Below are 19723 nucleotides of genomic sequence, written 5' to 3'. Positions count from 1 at the left end.
GCTTCACTCTCTTCTCCATCTTTTTGCCCAAATGCAAGGGTACCATTATGATCTCTGATTATAAACAGTACTTAACATGTAGACAAGATCTGGTGAAAACATTTCCTAGAGAAGGTTATTCTGGGTTAAAATAATAAGCAGTTTGCCTTTGTGAGGTGCTGTGGAATCTGAAAGTAATTTTGCAAATTGTGTCATTACCCTCAGCTGGTAAATGGTCACTGCTGGGACCTCCATCCAGGTCTTCTGACTCTATTATTTTGCTCAGACCCAGCATTGCTTTATTACAGGCAAAACTTCTTATTGAAAAGAAACTTGTAGTTATCGGAGTTGACTAGTGCCAGTTCTGCATAAAATGCGTAGAGTATGCCATCATCTCTGGTTGCAGTGCCCTCACTACCCACCCACTACTGCCCCTCACCGGCTTCTCTATCACCAGACATCTTCTTTTTGCACAGTGGTAGAGGGCAGGGTTCCAGGAAGTAGAGAGAAGGCATCTTGGAGTAGAAGGAGAAGTCAAGAGCCTTGGGTTCTGTATGAGTCTCCCGCTGACAAGCTGTGCCAACTTTTGCTTATGAACATCTTTTCTAGTTATTAAATTATTCATCTTGAAAATCATATTTAATGTATACTTGGCATTCTATGACATGACTGTATCATCATTTATTTATTTTTTTTTTTTAAGAGACAGAGTCTCACTCTGCACTCCCAAGCTGGAGTGCAGTGGCGCGATCTTGGCTCACTGAAACTTCCACCTCCCAGGTTCTAGCAATTCTCCTGCCTCAGCCTCCTGAGTAGCTGGGATTACAGGCGCACACTGCCATGCCTGGCTAATTTTTTTCAGTAGAGACGGAGTTTTGCCGTGTTGCCCAGGCTAGTCTCGAACTCCTGAGCTCAGGCAATCCACCTGCCTCAGCCTCCAAAAATGCTAGAATTACAGGCGTGAGCCACCGCGCCCAGCCATCATTTATTTTTACCAATCCTTTGCTACAAGATGTTTAAGTTGCTTTAAGGGTGTTTCACCATTATAAACAATGTCATAAAGATCATTCAGATTCCCTGATCTCTGATGCTCATACCTGTTCTTGCCTGACAGTGTGTCCTTTCTTCCACTTACAGTTAATATGCAAGGTGTCTACATTAAGAGCCTTATGTGGACGACATACAGAAAAGCTAATGGCATTTAAAGCAATATACCCAGACATTGTGCGACTTCATTTTCCTCCATTATACAAGGAGTTGTTCACTTCAGAATTTGAGCCAGCAATGCAAATTGATGGGTAAATGTTATCACCTAAGCACTTCTAGAATGTCTGAAGTACAAACATGAAAAACAAACAAAAAAATTAACCGAGACACTTTATATGGCCCTGCACAGACCTGGAGCGCCACACACTGCACATCTTTTGGTGATCGGGGTCAGGCAAAGGAGGGGAAACAATGAAAACAAATAAAAGTTGAACTTGTTTTTCTCATGCATATGATTTCCATTATGCCTACAGATATGGACCCTTTTTCTGTCTTGACTTCTTGATCGTTGACCTCTGTTTACAACAGAAGGAGGGTACTAAAGTTGGAGGATTTCCTTTTCTTGTAGCTCACTGCCCACAGACTTTCTACAGAGTCAGCAATCTGTCAGTAACAACAGAGAGTCCAGCAATAATCGGTGACTGGTGTGCATAGCGGAGGTTGCGGCATGACTTTGCACAACTGGCTCTTTGTTTCATGAAGGAAGTTTTTATTTTTTCACCGATTATTGCCAGTCCGCAGGATGGCATGAAAAGGGTCCATAGCAGTAGCAACAATAGCATTATAATATATTACAGGGTAAATGGGCATGAAGACTATATATAGCTAAAAGAGATATTGTTTATATATTGTTTTAAGTAATATAAAATGTAGTTACTGGTGTAGCTTTTCCTGTTGAATTGATAAGGCACTTTCATTTTGCACCTTTTTCTTTAAATTAAATGCTAGCGTGTTCACTGTCGTGTCGCATGTGCACCAGAAACACAAGTTTAACTGAGAAGGCTTGGAAGGTACGTCGGGAGGTATTTATGCTGCTGTTTACAAAATTACTTTTAAAAGACTGGCTGGTCATATCTAGAAATCACCACGTTGGATTTTTTTTTTTTTAAACATGTGAATTTGGAATGAGAAACGGAACTCTCCCTAAATTATACTTTGCTTTTTGGTAAGTTTAAGGATAGATGTGTTTATGCTTCATACAAAGTTGAATGATTGATTGGCGCGGTGGACGTATACCATCATGCTCTTTTTTTGTTTTGTTTTGTTTTTAAAGCTTTTTAAAATGCCACCTCATGGAGGCAAGGGAGGGGAAGCTCATTTTACACAATTCAGTAGTTAAATATGGACTCGGTCTCAACTTGGAATTCTTATGCTTTGAGAACAAATCAATAACCAGAATATTTATTGGAATCTAGCTTTTATTATAAGAAGGACCCAAAGATTATATCTCGAGCAAACGCACACTCCCCATGTGAGGACATGAAGCATTTACTCTGTGAATGTTTAAATGTTCTTGGTATAATCTAGGAACCCTGTGAGTTTATCTCAAAGTGAACTGATTCTAGATTTGTTGTCAATAGATGCTATATGTTGCTCTTCATATTTGAAAAACAATGGATAGGAGGGTGAGGGAAGCATACAACGTTGAACCAGTTTCTCTTATTTAAATATTAAATACTTTAAGCCTTTAAAGTGAAGTTGATGCTAGCTGCAAACATTTACTCTTGTATTTATCTTCACTAGGAAACTGTGGACTGTAATTTATTTTATTAAATATTTAGAAGATTATTTGGCTTGTGTGTTCAGGTGAGAAATACTGAGTTGTTTTTGTTTAATTTCATGGTTTTTTCTTTTTTTTTTTTTTTTTTTTTTTTAATAATCCCTAGTAGGGGAAGGGGAAAGGAACAGCCTGATAAACAGGTGTGCATATTTTAAAAACAAGTGACCTTTTGGGAATGTAGGCATTTAGACGATGATTTTAGTCGCACTAGGGGTGGGATTCAAACTACTGGTCAAAGACCATTTTGTACAGAAAAGGGAACATCTCCGACGGGTGTTAAGGTAGGAGTTTCCACACAGCCCTTTATGTCTGAGAAATAGTCTCCTCTGCCATTGGGGTCCCTGTGGAATCTTCTACAGGAACTGCAGCTCTTCACATCATGCTGGGTTACCAGCATGGGCTTCCCAGAGCACTTCACTCTGTTTCTAACTCCACTGACTTTTCTGACTTGTTTCCTGAGGGACTTGGAAAAGGGGAAGGTATTATTCACACAGATGTGTGTATGAAGCCTAAATAACATCCAACTTTTTTTTCAAAAACATAGTAAGAGTTTAACCATAAATAGAAGATAAGAGTAATATTCCTTTAAATTTCTTACAGGCATGTAAAATTTTATGTGTTTATAGAGAGATGCTAACTGTCAGCATATAGTATTTATATTGGGGCAAGAAGGGTTAAATCAAATCTTTAATTTAAGTAAGCATAGTTCCTTTAAAGATCAATAGTATTTATACTCTGAAAAGAGTACCAAGTTTAGTTCAGTTATTTATTCATCCATTTTTTTTTTCTATTATTTCTCCTTTGAGGGGAAATGGTGTTTTGTTTTTGTTTGAGTTTTGTTTTTTTGGTTTTTTGGTTTTGGTTTTGTTTTGTTGTCATTCAGATTCACTAAATTTGGGGATGGTTTTATTAAAGTATATTAACTTCTTTTTAACCAAAGCTTTCTGAATATGACCAGCCTCAGGTGCTAGCGCATTAAAGAGCAACTAAACCTAATTCCAGTGTCCATTTGTGAAATAATAAAAGCTAATTAAATTTCTCTAAGGGTGAGAGAGAACATAATGTTGAACTTAAAAGAAATTCCTTTTCCCAGAAAGGATTCTGCATGTAGCTACAAACAAACAAACTCATGCTCTAACCTCAGTAATAGTCATGCCATGGTGACATTGCTTTTATGGTAAACCAACATAGGTAACATGATGCTTCTTCCCAGGTGTTTCTGAAAGGAAAGCAGGGGTGGAGCTTAAGAGCCAAGTCCACTGATTGACATAGTAGAATGGAATAGTAGACAGAGACATGCTCCGTGAAACAAGAAAACAACTGACTACTATTTGGATCGAAGTTGGGATCTGATGTTAAACAATAAATTCAGTTTTAAAAAAAATATGGAGCTCAGAAAAGGATGTGAAAAACTTTGCATTTTCCTTTCTTCATTATTATAAAAACACCGATGTGACCTATAAAATACTTGGGTGATATCAGAACAATTATCCTAAATAGTTCTTATAATTAAAGTTTCCTAAATTTCAATCTCCAATATTCTTAAGGATTAGAACCACATCAGTGTCAGCCCCGCTGCTACAATGCCTTTATACAGTTTTTTTTTACATAAGGCAAATAAGGCTTTTGTACAAAGCCTGAATACCTTCTGTTCCACTGGTGTCCAAATGGTTATTATATTGTGAAAAACCTGGCCTTGGTCACAATGCAAACAAAAGTACAGATGAAAGTGCTTTTTGGACAGTTTGCAAATTGTGTTAAAGCTATGGATTTTTTTAAAAGTGTTCAGCATCTTAATTTGTATTAAAGCTATGGATTTTTTTTTTTAAGTCTTCAGCATCCTAATTCACCCTTTCTAACTTAAGAAAAACGTGACTTAAGACACTGCTTCTAAGTTTGGTTGTTCTTTATAGTGTGGATACCCAGTTATCTGTGAGCATATGGGGGTGGGCTGAGAGTCAGGTGAGGAAGGAGTGTGTGTGTGTGTGTGTGTGTGTGTGTGTGTGTGATTTGCATGTGTATGATGTGTGTGCGTCGGACCGCTTCTAGGCTACTAAGTGTCAATGGAAAAGAAAATGTATTCAAAATACTTAAATCAAAACTAGAAGATGGGGGAAAAAAAAGATTTATTCTATACAAAGCCTTGTCTGGACCACTTTAGAGAGACTTCTATTTTTTTAACCCTTCTATAAATATTTGATGGCACTTGAAATATTCCTGCAATAAAATGTGATTTGTGTAAAGAAAAAAAGATTTTGTAATGTGAAACAAAGAAAGAAAGTAATGTAATTTTCTAAAAAAAAAAATACAAACAAACAAACTTTGTATTATTTTCTTGATGGAATTTGTCTATCTGTCTTTGGAAAACTTTTTATTTCATTGAATGTGCCATAGTAGAAATGTGTGTTTTTAGTTTTAGACTAAGGAATAGCTAGCTGTTGTGTTCCGACATTCCAAAATGCAAAACCTCGTAGTATCTTTCATGAAAAGGTTTAAGTAGTATGTAAGCTTCTCTCATTGTTGCTTTTTTGCACATGTTCTTCATTCCTCTCTAGTGCAATATGTACATAGAGCACTTGCGGGTGTACCTTGATCCCTCAGGGAAAAATACATATTTGTACAGTTTTTTGGGGTTTTTTTGTTTTTTGGGTTTTTGGTTTTTTTTGTTTTGCCTTTTGTTTTTGGCTAAGGAATGTCGATCGAATCACTTCTTATTGTTGAGGGGCAGCCAGATAATAATCCTAAAGCCACTGTTTCAAACATTGATTGTTTAAATCATATGTCCTTCCAATGCTATTATTTTAAGATAATAATAAAAAGTTATTTTCTGACAGTTCTTTGTGCTAATTGGTGAAAAACAAGGGTAAATAAGCACCTTATAATTGACTTACTGTGAATGACAATCCATCTTGATATCAACGATAGAAGCCCTATCATTTTGGAGTTGGGGTTAAGAGTCAGAAACAATGTGCTCAGGGATCTCCTAAAACTCTTAAAACAGGGTGGCCAGTACTACTGGGACAAATTGTGTTTTTTATTATTAATAAGAATGATAATAATACTATCCCTCCAAGGCACAAGTGAACTATATAGAACTGCGTGTGTGTAAACTCTTTACTCTCGTCTCATTTTGTTGAGTTCAGAACTTGATGTGCTCTTCAGTCTTGTGTTTCAAAACACTGAATAACTTCCAAAGCAAAGTTATGCCAGTGTGTTCAAAAGATAAATTAATAGATAATATACCAGCAAAGAGCATCATTCAAAGTATAGTCCTTGCATATTCCAGTTACCATTTCTCTAATAATTAAAATATTCATGATAAATATATATATAGCATCATATGTTAAAATCTGTTTCAAATTCTACATATTAAGGATGAAAATTTTTAAAACCAGTAATAAGAGGAGAGACCTATCAGTACAGTGATATAGGTAAAAGATAAAATATAAAATACCAGCAATTAACTATTGTTTTCATGTGTTCTCCTCTAGAAGCAAACCAAAAATTCCTTCATAGAAAACAATTCTTTCTTCTACATGTGTAGTTTATATCTGATGCATTACAAGAGCTAATGTTTAAAGACAAAACAAAACCTGCCTGTATGACAGCAGCACCTCGAGCCAACATTTAGTGTTACATGTTATATTTTTTTGTTATCATATTCCACATATTACTTTCCATAAAGTCAAAGAAGTTCAATGTAATTGTTGGCTCTGATTCTTCCATCTTGGGATACACATTCACAAGATTTATATATTTTCTTACTATGACAGAGGAACATAATCTGGGAAAACTTCCCATGTCTATAAGATGAAAAGGATACCTTTACCATGTTGTTTTTGATAATAAAGAATATGGAAACCGGCAGAAATCTCTCCTCTCTGTGTGTATTTGTATATGTGTGTATACACACACACGTTATTGACATTTTTACATAACATGTGATTGCCTCTTATAAAGTTATGATATAGAACCCCATGAAAACAACTTTATATTATAGATCAAGTAATGTGCCCAGAAATGCAATTGCAACAGTAAATCTTGATCTATTGGTAATAGTCTATGATACAGGTCTTCTATTCTGTACCTAAATATAATATTAGTAAAGAGGTTCAATCAGATTTTATTATAGAGAATTTCCTATTGCTATTTATTTTTAAGAGATGAGAAGACTGACTAGCAATGTCTCCACAGTGCAATTGGTTTCACTTCTGGATCTGTCTGTTTGTCTATGTAGGTGAGATCACTGTTGTCAGGCTCTCAGAATAATTTTTAAAAGAATCCAGAAGCCTGACTTCATACCAAGTAGCCATCCTAGATGGGCAGGGGGGATCTCCATGTTCAACCAAACCCTCAGAACTTAGAGCAATAAATACATTCAGTCATTTATGTATAAATGAATGACAGAATATTCAATCCAAATAGAAACAACCTTTTTTCAGTGATGCAACATAACATGGAGTCTTATATTGAGAAAGTGAATATGAGTATTTTAAATAGATGCCTAGAAAATCTGTGTTTGCTGTTTACATTTAGTGTACTTTGCCACATTAGCAGTACCACACTTCTTTTTCTTTCATCCTTCTAAGAACTAATGAAAGATAACTTGCTATTAGCTTTGACATGCTGCACATGCCATTATGTTGTTCTCTAAGAACAACTAAATTCTCTCCAGTGTTCATGTGTGATTCCTTTTTCATCATTATTACTTTAATGTGGATGAATACTATTTCTAGGAACTTATCATTGAACAGATTGCATATGTAAATGCAGATAATTCTTCAGCAATATAGTGAAAATGATTTCACACACAAAAAAAAATCCATATGTACTGTATACATCTTCCTGAATCCAAAATTCTCATGTTATCCACACAGTCTGAAATCTCATATTAAACAGTGGTAAATTTTTAAACATTAGGACATTAGCTGGCTGCTTCTATAAATGTACCTGTATTGTCTGCCTGCTCCTTTTGTGGAGATGTGTTTTTGTATTGGATGTTTGGGCCAATGGGAGGCTTCAAGCTACAACATATTTTCCCAGTTTAAATAATATTTAACATATGACAAACCCCAGACAAGGCTTTTAATATGTATAAAGAACTGCAGTGTTAGGTGGTTTATTTGCAAACCGTTTTCAATGTTGTCCATTTTTATGGCACCTTTAACAATATTCTTGTTTCCAAAGTACAAAAAAAATAGGTTAAATAATCTAGCCATAACTGAATGTCAAGCAATAAAACAAATGACTTTTGTGCATAGACTTAAAAAATACAAATTTTAGACATCTGCATGTAAATGCAATCTCTTGTTTACTGCTTTCTTCAACTTGAGCAATCAATTCCTTATTTACTATTAACTTAAGAACTTGTAATGGCCTGTAAACATTTTCTCTCTTACTCTTCTTTCAAATTTACCTGTCCCTGCTTTTGAGTCATAATATTTAATGTTGTTCTGCACATCTCTATACAGTTAACTTTTTGGCTTTCATTCTGTATAGATAAGAAAATGTTATATTATAAACAGCCTACTCAGTGCAAATATTTATCTGTTTATCAAATCCACAATATGCTGTATAATACCAGTTTTACTATATAATCTATTTTAGACATAGCTGTTTAGAACTAGAGTGTGCTATTTTTGTGTTTTTCTGATGTGTGGTGCTAGACAAGTTACTTTTGTGAACAACAAAAAATATCCCTTTTATTCCTAGACAATACCACCTTTGGGTCTTGTTAATTTCACTGAGTATAACTATATATTTGTATATATATACATATATATATATATCTACCTATGCCCAACTGGCAGCTGTATCAGAGTGCTGGATTTGGGACACGCTTTTCTCTTTAAATACATAATATCGTTATATAAATTATTCTAGAGTGTATTTAATTAGGATAAAATTACTTCCTTAGTATGGATATTTGACATCTATAGGGTGAATTTGTTTATAAATATGGCTATACGGAAACTTATTAGCATTTACTTTATGTTTGCTACTTGGCTTTATAGCATATCTCCTAAGCTGAAAAATAATTTGCCAGGCCTTCAAGATCCTAAAGAAACTTGTTTAATGGAGTAATATACTTTTTTTTCTTATTAAGGAATTATATTATGGGCACCTAACAGAGTTGTATTCTTAGCTCCTATTATAGATAATAGGCATTTATATAAAATATCCTAGATGGCTTGATGGCAGAATAAACCTTTCCCCTCCTACCTGAGTCATGAGAAGGATGGAGACGTCCTCTGCCAGAACATGGGCCATAAAGCAAATTCGACACGGGATGTTCTGTTTCAATATAACCTCAACCAGTTCCATGAACTGAGTGAAGGACCTTCATTTTTAAAGTTATTTAATAATGAGCTTAATTAAGCCTTTCTACGCATTCTCCCAAGATCTATTGGCATTATTAAAAAGCAAAGTTTATCAAATATCTAACTAAGGATGTAGTTAACCTTATTAAATATTGATTAGAATTGTTCTGTAATATTACTGAATTTGTAAGATCTTTAGCAAAGATTTTTGAGCAATTTATAAATGTAGAGCAAATGTTTCTGTTTACTGCACTTTTTGTAATTGAAGGTGATAAATTCTCAAGCCATGATTATTGGCTTCCATGCACTGCATACTTACCCACAATTCTAGACATTTTCCATTTTTGTGGAAGAGTTGCTGTTACCTTAACTATAAATGCAATTGTGTGGTTAATGAGAGCTAATGCTAGTAGTTAACCTTTTAAAGTGGATTGGCTACAGTTGAGGGAGAAATCTCTTTTAATATAAATCACATCATTCCTTAACTGCCTCGCTTGGAAAGAGATTGAAACCTTTTTTTTTTAAAGCACCATTTAGCATCCTAAGCTTCCTGAGGGTAGAGATTGTATGTATCTCTTTGCGTCTGCACAATGGCTAGCACAGGTCAGCATTTGACAATTGTTAAATGATAACAAGTGTGCCCCAATTAAAACTTTTTTCCTGGGTTGTTTTGTGAAATTTATAAAGTAAGCCAAGCCTTATGGTTAACATTCTCTTCTACAACCAAGTATTAAAGCCACATTTAAAAAGACCACATGAAATGCTGATTCTAACTGTGTGTAGGTCTTGAGGATGAAGCACACAAATTTCACAAACCTCTGTGTGAGTAAACAAACTCAGCCTTCTGTAAATATACATGAAAGTTTGGAAACAGTAATACTGTACCTATGAATATATGGTCTGTTTTGTGTACAGTATGTAAAAACTCCTTTTCTGCCACACTAAAAATGCAAGCCATTTATGGGAATCCTAAAACTAGTACTGAACTAAAACTTTGCTAATGATCTTTATTAGAGGATCATCCAACTTTCCACTTACCTTGGGTTTTCTTTTCAATTCACTCTTACAGTAGTCTGCTTATTTCCAGCTGTTTATTTTATTGAGTCCTGAATTTAAAAAAAAAAAATATTTTGATTCATTTTGTAAATACAAGCTGTACAAAAAAGAGAGATTTAATGTTGTCTTTTAAATACTCCAATTTTCATTCTAATATGAATGTTGTTATATTGTACTTAGAAACTGTACCTTTAATATTACATTACCTTTATTAAAAGTGCATTGAACACATCAATTTTAGATGTGCTTTATGTACTGTTATCCTATAATAAAACTTCAGCTTCTAATGGAACATTTGCCTTTTCTTCTTTTTTTCTTGGTTATTGAATTGGACTGTACATAGTTTCCTAGCTTACATGTTGCCTCTAGTGAAGGGTCTAGGAGAGACTCGGTAAGTGTGGTCCACAGACTAGCAGCACGGCATCTCCTGCGACTTTGTTGGAACTGCAGAATCCCAAGCACGCCCCAGACCTACTAAATCAATCTGCATTTTTATAGGATCCCAGGTGATCTGTATGCACATTACAGTGTGGGAAGCACGGGTGTACAGTACAGCACTTTTTTTTGGTTTGTTTGTGACGGAGTTTCTCTTTTGTTGCCCAGACTGGAGTGCAATGGCGTCTGCAACCTCCACCTCCCAGGTTCAAGCAATTCTCCTGCCTCATCCTCCCAAGTAGCTGGGATTACAGGCATGCACCAACACACCTGGCTAATTTTGTATTTTTCGTAGAGACTGGGTTTCTCCATTTTGAGGCTGGTCTTCAACTCCTGACCTCAGGTGATCCACCCACCTTGGCCTCCCAAAGTGCTGGGATTACAGGCGTGAGCCACCATGCCCGGCTTTTTTTTTTTTTTTTTTTTTTTTTTTCAGACGGAGTCTCACTCTGTCGCCAGGCTGGAGTGCAGTGGCACGATCTTGGTTCACTGCAACCTCTGCCTTCCAGGTCCAAGCGATTCTCCTGCCTCACCCTCTCGAGTAGCTGGGACTACAGATGTGTGCCACCACACCCGGCTAAGTTTTGTATTTTTAGTAGAGACAGGGTTTCACCATGTTGGTCAGGCTGGTCTCGAACTCCTGACCTCATGATCCACCTACCTCAGCCTTCCAAAGTGCTGGGATCACAGGCGTGAGCCACTGTGCCTGGCCAGTGTAGCACTTTTAAAAAAATTATTGGCCGGGGACTTTTTAAAAAAATATTGGGTGGGCGCGGTGGCTCACACCTGTAATCCCAGCACTTTGGGAGGCCAAGATGGGCAAATCACGAGGTCAGGAGTTAGAGATCAGCCTGACCAACATGGTGAAACCCTGTCTCTAGTAAAAATGCAAAATTTAGCCAGGCTGGTGGCATGCGCCTGTAGTCACAGCTGCTCGGGAGGCTGAGGCAGGAGAATCACTTGGACCTGGGAGGCAGAAGTGGCAGTGAGCCAAGATCGCACCACAGCACTCCAGCCTGGCGACAGAGCAAGACTCCACCTCAAAAAAATAAATAAATAAAAATTATTTGCTGCCATTTTGCAGGGAAAATATGTTTAAAAGGATCAAGCAACGCTTTTGATCAGAGAAGGCAAAGAAAGAAGTATTACCATGGGAGATAACACCCACTGATTGACAGTCACTCTTGGAAACGCAGAACTGAGAATTCTGAAGTTGCTTCCTATCTCAAAGGAAAAGGGTGACATGACTGATCAGTCCTATCTTCCCTGAGCGCAGGAGAGAAATCCTGAATGCATAGTATATTTTGTCATCGTTGCTTTAGAAATCATTAAAATTGAATTGCAAAAATGTTGCCAAAGACTTTATTATTAGAGTCTCTGACTACCTGCAGTATCATTGCCCCACTCCCACCCCTTCTTTTGAGTAAATTACTTAGGGGTGAACCATAAATTTAGCATCAGCTAAGTATTACACCATTTTAACGGTGCAAAAACCTCGTCATCAATTACTTTCAAAGTAATATCAAGGACATTCAAATTATAAAATACTCTGAAGTCAGAATAAAGGCAACTGAGCTGGCATTTTCTTCCACATATCATAATGCCTAAGCATCCCCTACACTCAGTAGCATTCAATAAATATCTGAATTATTCCCCAAAGTTGCTGCAAATAGTAAACAATCCCTAATCCTGCTTTTATGTTTAACTACCTCAGCAAAAACAGAATGAAATATTATGCTTGTGAAACCTTTGTAGCCCATCAAATTCTACATAATTATAAACACTACACTTTACAGTGTGCAGAAATTGAGTTAATGAAAACAGAGTTTAAAATACGAAATCTGTCACCTCTAGATCTCTGCCCAAACTCATGCCTGAACTCCTTTTGCTAAAAATAATGATTTACAGCCACCTCTTTATCCTGGATTAGCTTGCTCAGTTTCAAAAAGGGTACTTAAATGGGAATATAGAACAGACTTCTTAAAATTCTGTTCCTGATGATCTCACAGGAAAAACAGAAAGACAACAAATGTCAGGTTATTAATAAAGTCTAGGAAAGAAAGCAAAAGTAATAACCATAGTCTGGTCAGTAAGAATGTCTTAGTTGCCACTGTTAATACTAAAGTTTTCTTCATGAGGCAAGAGGAAGGAAGGGGCAAGTCTAGCCCCTCAAAAGCGGACTTCACATCTAATGTGCGTTTGTACCAAATGGGCAGGTGCAGAGGCCTCAGCTTCTCCTGACAGGCCTGTGAAAACACCGCGTCACATGCGTGGTGGTAGGAAAGATAGCTGCTGCTGTGCTGAGATGGAACTAAGCACCTTGGCTTTCCCTTTTGAAGAAGAAGCTGAAGATAGGGCCCAGTGGTGTTCAAAACCATGGTCCAAAACAGGTTACTAATGTCATATAAGTCATCAGAGACAGGAAGAAAAAAAGATATTTCCATGCTTAAGGTATTTCCGGAACTTGATAGTGAGAAGGGAATGTTTGGTCAAGAGAACCCCCCTGGATTCCAGCAGAATCACAGTGATGGCTCCCCTACTGCTTCTACTCCCCACCCCCAGCTTTTGAAGCAAGGCTGGACTCCCAACGGTGGCAGAAGCCTCACTCTAGGAGATTAACAGGAGCTCTCTCCTTTCACTGTGCCACCAGTTGTGAGCTGAAGAAAACTCCTGGTTTCTTTCTAATGTCATTTATCTCTCATGTTGGAAACAGAGAAACCAGTCTTTCTGAACTTAATTTGATTCTAGATTTTTTTCTCCTTGGGAGGGGAAAATGTCAACTCCAGTATAATATAGTTATCTCTCAGTAATCTATTTATTATTTACCTACTTGATAGACTTCTCAAACAATATTTTTAATTCCAGTATAACTTCCCTTTTGTGGGGAAGAAGCTACATCATGTATCAATTGTTCTTTGCTTGAAGAACAAAAATTAGTATTAGCCTCGCACAAAATCTATTATAATGACTTCCTAACAAGCCCCATACCCACCCCTTCTACCATTCTCTCTCCACCCCTCTGATAAAACACACACTGCATTCTAAAGACAAACACAATTTTTAAATTATTCTACTTGGAATTATCTCTGTTATCAACTTCTCTCTGTAGGACACTTACATGCTATAAAAGACTATCTTTCAAGTGAACAATGATTTCTGGGATTTTTTTCAGCCCAGGGGCCACATAATACAGAACGTATCTAAATATATTTTAGAAAATATTATCTTCTGAGTAGAAAAAAATCAAACACTTTAGCCATTCTGTTCTTACACAGCATATCCTGGGCCAGAGTACTTTGCTGGTTTTCGGCATTGATGATGATTCCCTCCCCACTTGAAATGCCATTTATTGCTGAAAGGCCTGACTTAACAAACTGCAGTTAGCAACAGTATTTTCCCCAAAAGTTTCTGAATCAATTACCAAATTGAAACCTCCTTGCTAGAGGGCTATATCTGGATTTTCATTTTGAAAATACCTTATAGATGATTGTAAATTCATGAGGCAATTCCCTGAGTGAAGCAGTTACCAAGCTGTAAACTATTCCAAGCCCAAGTTCACCCCATATCAAGCAAAGGAAGCTCATTAGCTGAGGGGTAGAAAAATGACTTATTACTGATTTAAAAAAAAAAAAAAAAAAGATGATCTTGCACATTTATCTATCTTGATTTGGTCCCCAAGAAGAAATGAACACCTAGTAACAACTATGATAACTTCGCTTAGTCAATGCTTGCAGTTTCTAGAGTTCTTCAAATTCTGGTCCAATTAAACATTTTGTAAACTCAAGCAAGTACATACTCTTATAAACTCTTTCAAAATTAAATTGGCTTCTCATTCAACTTCTGGGTTTGTTTGTTCCCCAGTTTACCAGAAATTGAAAACCACATCTTTCTTCTGCTTAAAAATCCACAGAACAAAATGGTGCAATTGCTGTGGGAAACAATCTGACAGTTTTCTAAAAAGTTAAACATAGGCTGGGCCTGGTGGCTCACACCTATAATCCCAGCACTTTGGGAGGCCAAGGGGAGTATCACCCGAGGCCAGGAGTTTGAAACCAGCCTCAGCAACATAGAAAAAAAAGTTAAACATAAATTTACCATACAACAATTCCACTCCTGATTCTCTACTCAAGGGAAATAAAAATGCAAAGTTCACACAAAGACTTGTACATATAAAATGTTCACATAAATGTTGCCCTCAGCAACATTATTCAGAAAAGCGAAAAAGTTGAAACCATCTAAATGTTCATCAAATGTTGAATGGATAAACAAAATGGGCATATCCATAAATGAGCTGCTACTGAACAACAGAAAGGAATACTGATACATGCTACAACATGGATGATCCTTAAAACATTATGCTAAGAATGCAAACACAAAAGACAACATATTGTATGATTTCATTAAATGAAATGTCCAGAAAAGGTAAACCTATAGAGACAGAAAGTAGATTAATGGTTGCCTGGGGCTGGAAAGAGGCACTGATTACAAATGGGCACACAGGATTTGGGGGTTAATGGAAATGTTCCAAAACTTTATCATGTTGATGGTTGTGAAACTTCACATATTTACTAAAAGTCACCTAATGGTACAATTAAAATGAATGAATTTTGTGATATGTAGCTTATAACTTAAGCTATTTAAAACACACATACATACACATATACACACACAGATTCCCCATAATGCAGAAAATAAAGTACAAAATCTCTAGCATGGCAATGAAGACCATGTCTAGTCTGCTTCACCATTTCCGGTCCAACAACCTTCATTTCCCCAACACAGTGATGCAACAGTTTTTCCTCTTCCCCAGAATATGTGGAGCTGTTCACACTTCTGTGCTTTTTTTTCCCCACCTTCTTTTCCTCTTCCCCAGAACATGTGGAGCTGTTCACACTTCTGTGCTTTTTTTTCCCCACACCTTCTTTTCCTCTTCCCCAGAACATGTGGAGCTGTTCACACTTCTGTGCTTTTTTTTTTCACACCTTAAAACCCACAGCCCCTTTGCTACCCAGTAAACTCCTACTCATCCTTCAAGACCCAAAGTAAACTAAACTCTGAAGTAATCTCTAAATTGTCTCCATCAGAATGAATTTCTTACTCATTTGTGGTCCCATGGAATCTTCTATATATAAGTATACCATTTCCTTTTTTTTTTTTTTTTTGAGATTGATTTCGCTCTTGTTGCCCAGGCTGGAGTGCAATGGCATGATCTTGGCTAAGTGCAACCTACGCCTCCCAGGTTCAAGTGATTCTCCTGCCTCAGCCTCCCAAGTATCTGGGATTACAGGCATGCGCCACCACATCAGGCTAATTTTGTATTTTTAGTACAGACAGGGTTTCTCCCATGTTGGTCAGGCTGGTCTCGAACTCCCAACCTCAAGTGATCCGCCCACCTCAGCCTCCCAAAGTGCTGGGATTATAGGCTTGAGGCACCGAGCCTGGCCCACCATTTCTTCTTTGCATTATAAGTCTCTGTACAGTGCCACCTCCACTGTGTTTTGTTCTTCTTTGATTTTTCTTTCAGAAAAATTATATAGTAATAGCTAGTATTTACTCAACATTTACTCTTTGCAATGCACTTTTAATATATTCTAGTCCTCAAAACAATTCTGTAGGTGAGGTATCACTGCCTCCATTATCCAGATGAAGAAACTGAGACTCAGAGGACACACGACATGCCTAGGATCACACTGCCAGTAGACAGAAAAACTGAGACGCAAACCTGAGATACGTATCTACTGGAATCCAAAAGTCCATGTTCTTGCCACTAAGCTTCTTGTGGTTTACAAAACAGACAAGAAAGGATGCATATATCTATTGTATCGTATGTTACTCTGCTGGGGCTGCTATGACAATTCCATAGCCTAGGAGGCTTAAACAACAGATATTTATTTTCTCACAGTTCTGGAGGCTTGGAAGTCCAGATCCAGCTGCCAGCCAATTTGTTTTCTAGTGAGAACTCTGTTTCTGGCTTGCAGATGGCTACCTTTTTGCTGTGTCTTCACTTGGTGGAGAGAGTGAGCTGTGGTTTCTCTTCTTCTGACAAGGGCTGTGAACGCCATCATTGGGACTGCATCCTTGTATCTTAATCTAAACCTACTTACCTCCTAAAGATACCACCTCCAAATACCATTAGGATTCCTTGTAGTAAACAAAATTATAGGAGGCCATTAGGCTCCTATAATATGACATATGAATGTATATATATACATATAACATACGAATTTTGGAAAGACGCACAATGCACATGTTGGCAAGAATTATGAGACCTAAGTTTTAGTATCAGTTTTATCACTGATCATGTGATGTTGGAAAAGTCACTTGACAATCTTGAAACGAGCCCATTTCCTTGTAAGGAAAACGAGAGGGTTGGACTAGATAACCTCCAACTCATGTTCTGGTTCTAAAAATTCTGATTCTGTGTGCCATCTTGCAACCACTGAAACTCAGATATACCAGTTCAGAGCATACTGTTTTGTGATGATCTGAAATCTCAACACAGAGCTGTATGGTGATGCTACCATATCACACTACCATGGGCAGGTACCTCCCAGCAGCGTGAGCTCTTGAACCATTAGAGCAGTTCCTTCGGGCCAGGCCAGGTGTCCCCAACTCTCCCTGACTGCATGCTTTGTGAGAAGGTACCCAACACATGAACTTTGACACTGCCTTCGTCCTACACAAGCCATCCACATCACCTACCTAATAAGAAATACTATCTGTGGCCAGGCACGGCGGCTCACGCCTGTAATCCCAGCACTTTGGGAGGCCGAGGTGGGCGGATAACGAGATCAGGAGTTTGAGACCATCTTAACCAACACGGTAAAACCCTGTCTCTACTAAAAATACAAAAATTAGCCGGGCTTGGTGGCACGTACCTGTTATCCCAGCTACTCAGGAGGCTGAGGCAGGAGAATCGCTTGAATCTGAGAGGCACAGGTTGTAGTGAGCTGAGATCGTGCCACTACACTCCAGCCTGGGCGACAGAGGGAGACTCCGTCTCAGAAAAAAAAAAAAGAAAAGAAAAGAAAAAGAAAAAAAGAAATGCTATGTGCACAGTGCCAGGCATTGGTTAATTTTTTTAACCATTCACAAACACTGTCTCCCAACTGGCCTCCTCCCTTCAATGAATTCCATTAGGTTGCCAGGTGAACCTTCCTGAAGCACAGCCAGCCAGCTCTGATTGTGCCATTAAGTAAGCTTTTTTGTTGTTTCCTAGCATTTTATTATACAATAAAGTCAAACTTCCTTCGTCTGGCTTATAAGGTCTTATGTGTTCTAGCTTCAACCAGTTTTTCCAACTCCTTTTCCTCTACTACTCTTCAGAAAACTTGCATTCCAGGCAAAATAAACTACCTATGGTTTCCTGTAGCATATTTTTTATATTAACATAATTTCTAACACTATTCTAAATCATTCTAAAATGTCAGCCAGGTGTAGTGGCTCACACCTGTAATCCCAGCACTTAGAGAGGCGAAGGGGGCAGATCACTTGAGGTCAGGAGTTCAAGACCACCCTGGCCAACATGGTGAAACCCTATCTCTACTAAAAAAACACAAAAATTAGCAAAGTGTGGCGGCGTGCACTTGTAGTCTCAGCTACTAGGGAGACTGAGGCAGGAGAATTGCTTGAACCTGGGAGGCAGAAGTTGCAGTGAGCTGAGATCGCACCACTGCACTCCAGTCTGGGAGACTCTGTCTTAAAATAAAATGTAGAACATGCTTCCCTAATAGCACACATTCTGTTTATGCAATAGGTTTATGCAGTTCCTTGTATTAAACAAAATTATAGGAGGCCATTGTTTTGAACTTCTGTACTAGACCCCAACAGACCACACTAAAATAAAAATGCAATCACTCATGGTCACCACACCGAAAATGAGTTATCTGGCCCTCCAAGAAATCAGGAGATGGATAACAGGCCAGTTTCAATCTTCAATCAGCAAGATAATGAATTTCCTCTGTTTTAGTCCTTACAGCAAAGAGTAACTTGAAGTAACCTGATGTTAACCAATCAGTTACCTTTCCGTTGTTCTGTCTGTCTCCACCTTATCAGGAAAGTAACTTTGAAATGACCAATCTGCTTTTTGTTCTTTGCTTCTGCTTTCTACAGCCCTTTTTTCTGTCCGTAAAGCCAACCTCCTCTGTTCCACTCATTGGGGAACTCATTCCATTTTATGGAATGAAGTGTTGCCTGATTCTAGAATCGCAATAAGGCCAATTGAGATCTTTAGATGTGTCAAATTTTTGTCTTTTGACACTTGTGCTGGTCTGTCTAGAATGCCCTTTCTCTTCATTCCACATACCCACGTTCTTCAAATGAGACCACCCGGCAGATGCCCAGTGCAGTAACTGACATGTAAGTACTCAATACTATTCAAAGCTGCGTTTTGCCCCTCACACTAGCTATTCCTTTCCCTCTAACCTCAATTTTTTCTATACACCTTTCTTATGTAGCTTATTACTTTCTATTGTACTTAATGTAAATGTCTTAGATTGCCAGAGATCCAAAGCACTGGAAAAATCAGTATTCAGTCTTAGTCCATGTGTACCCAGCACCAAGCAAAATTACTGTTTATGGTCAATAAATCTTTCCGTAATGAAAGAGAACAAAACTAGTGTTTGAACCAGAATGGTCTCTGGTGGAAACTGACAGCTAAAACTGGACGGGGAGTGGAGCAGAGGTGAAGGAGTACTTAATGAGGCCCTACTATGAGCCAGGTACTGTGCACAGCACAGCTTCATCCTTTGTTTCATTTCATCCTTTCCAAAAAACCGTATGAAGCAGCAGTAACAATTTCATCTTCATTTTACATATGAGGAGTTTGGGTTAGGGAAGTCAGGAAACTTGCCTGAGGTCACAACCAAGTATGTTTGGGTCTTTCCAGTACTGCACTTGTCGCTTGTCCTCCTTCCAATTTATCACTCCCCTCCTCTCCCCGACGAAGGTCGAGGACTTTCTAGGAAAACATGCAGCCTCCAACCACTTCCGCCTGGGGAGCCCAGTCTCGCCCTTCGCTGCCAGAACCACAGGGAGCGCGCGTGGCAGGAGTGAAGAAGGTGAGCTGCAGTCCGGACGAAGGCCCCGCCCACCATGTCGCTGGTGA

At 38.0% G+C, this 19723-nt stretch overlaps 1 protein-coding gene and 1 pseudogene across 3 annotated transcripts in view; one reads left to right on the top strand and one right to left on the bottom strand.

Annotated features, from left to right (window-relative positions):
* The window catches only part of LOC119627844 (cytochrome c-like), a 71680-nt pseudogene extending 61444 nt beyond the window's left edge, over positions 1–10236 (bottom strand).
* The window catches only part of RORA (RAR related orphan receptor A), a 746629-nt gene extending 736155 nt beyond the window's left edge, over positions 1–10474 (top strand). For all 3 annotated transcript variants that reach the window (XM_008016387.3, XM_073012201.1, XM_008016389.3), the window contains one exon: positions 1117–10474. In XM_008016387.3, the coding sequence (XP_008014578.1) occupies positions 1117–1281 (165 nt within the window). In that variant the 3' untranslated portion in view covers positions 1282–10474. The remainder of the gene's footprint in view (positions 1–1116) is intronic.
* Positions 10475–19723: the final 9249 nt, after the last annotated feature.

Source organism: Chlorocebus sabaeus, chromosome 26 (assembly GCF_047675955.1).
Source record: "Chlorocebus sabaeus isolate Y175 chromosome 26, mChlSab1.0.hap1, whole genome shotgun sequence".
Classification (NCBI taxonomy): Eukaryota; Metazoa; Chordata; class Mammalia; order Primates; family Cercopithecidae; genus Chlorocebus; species Chlorocebus sabaeus.
This window is presented reverse-complemented; position numbering and strand designations above follow the sequence as displayed.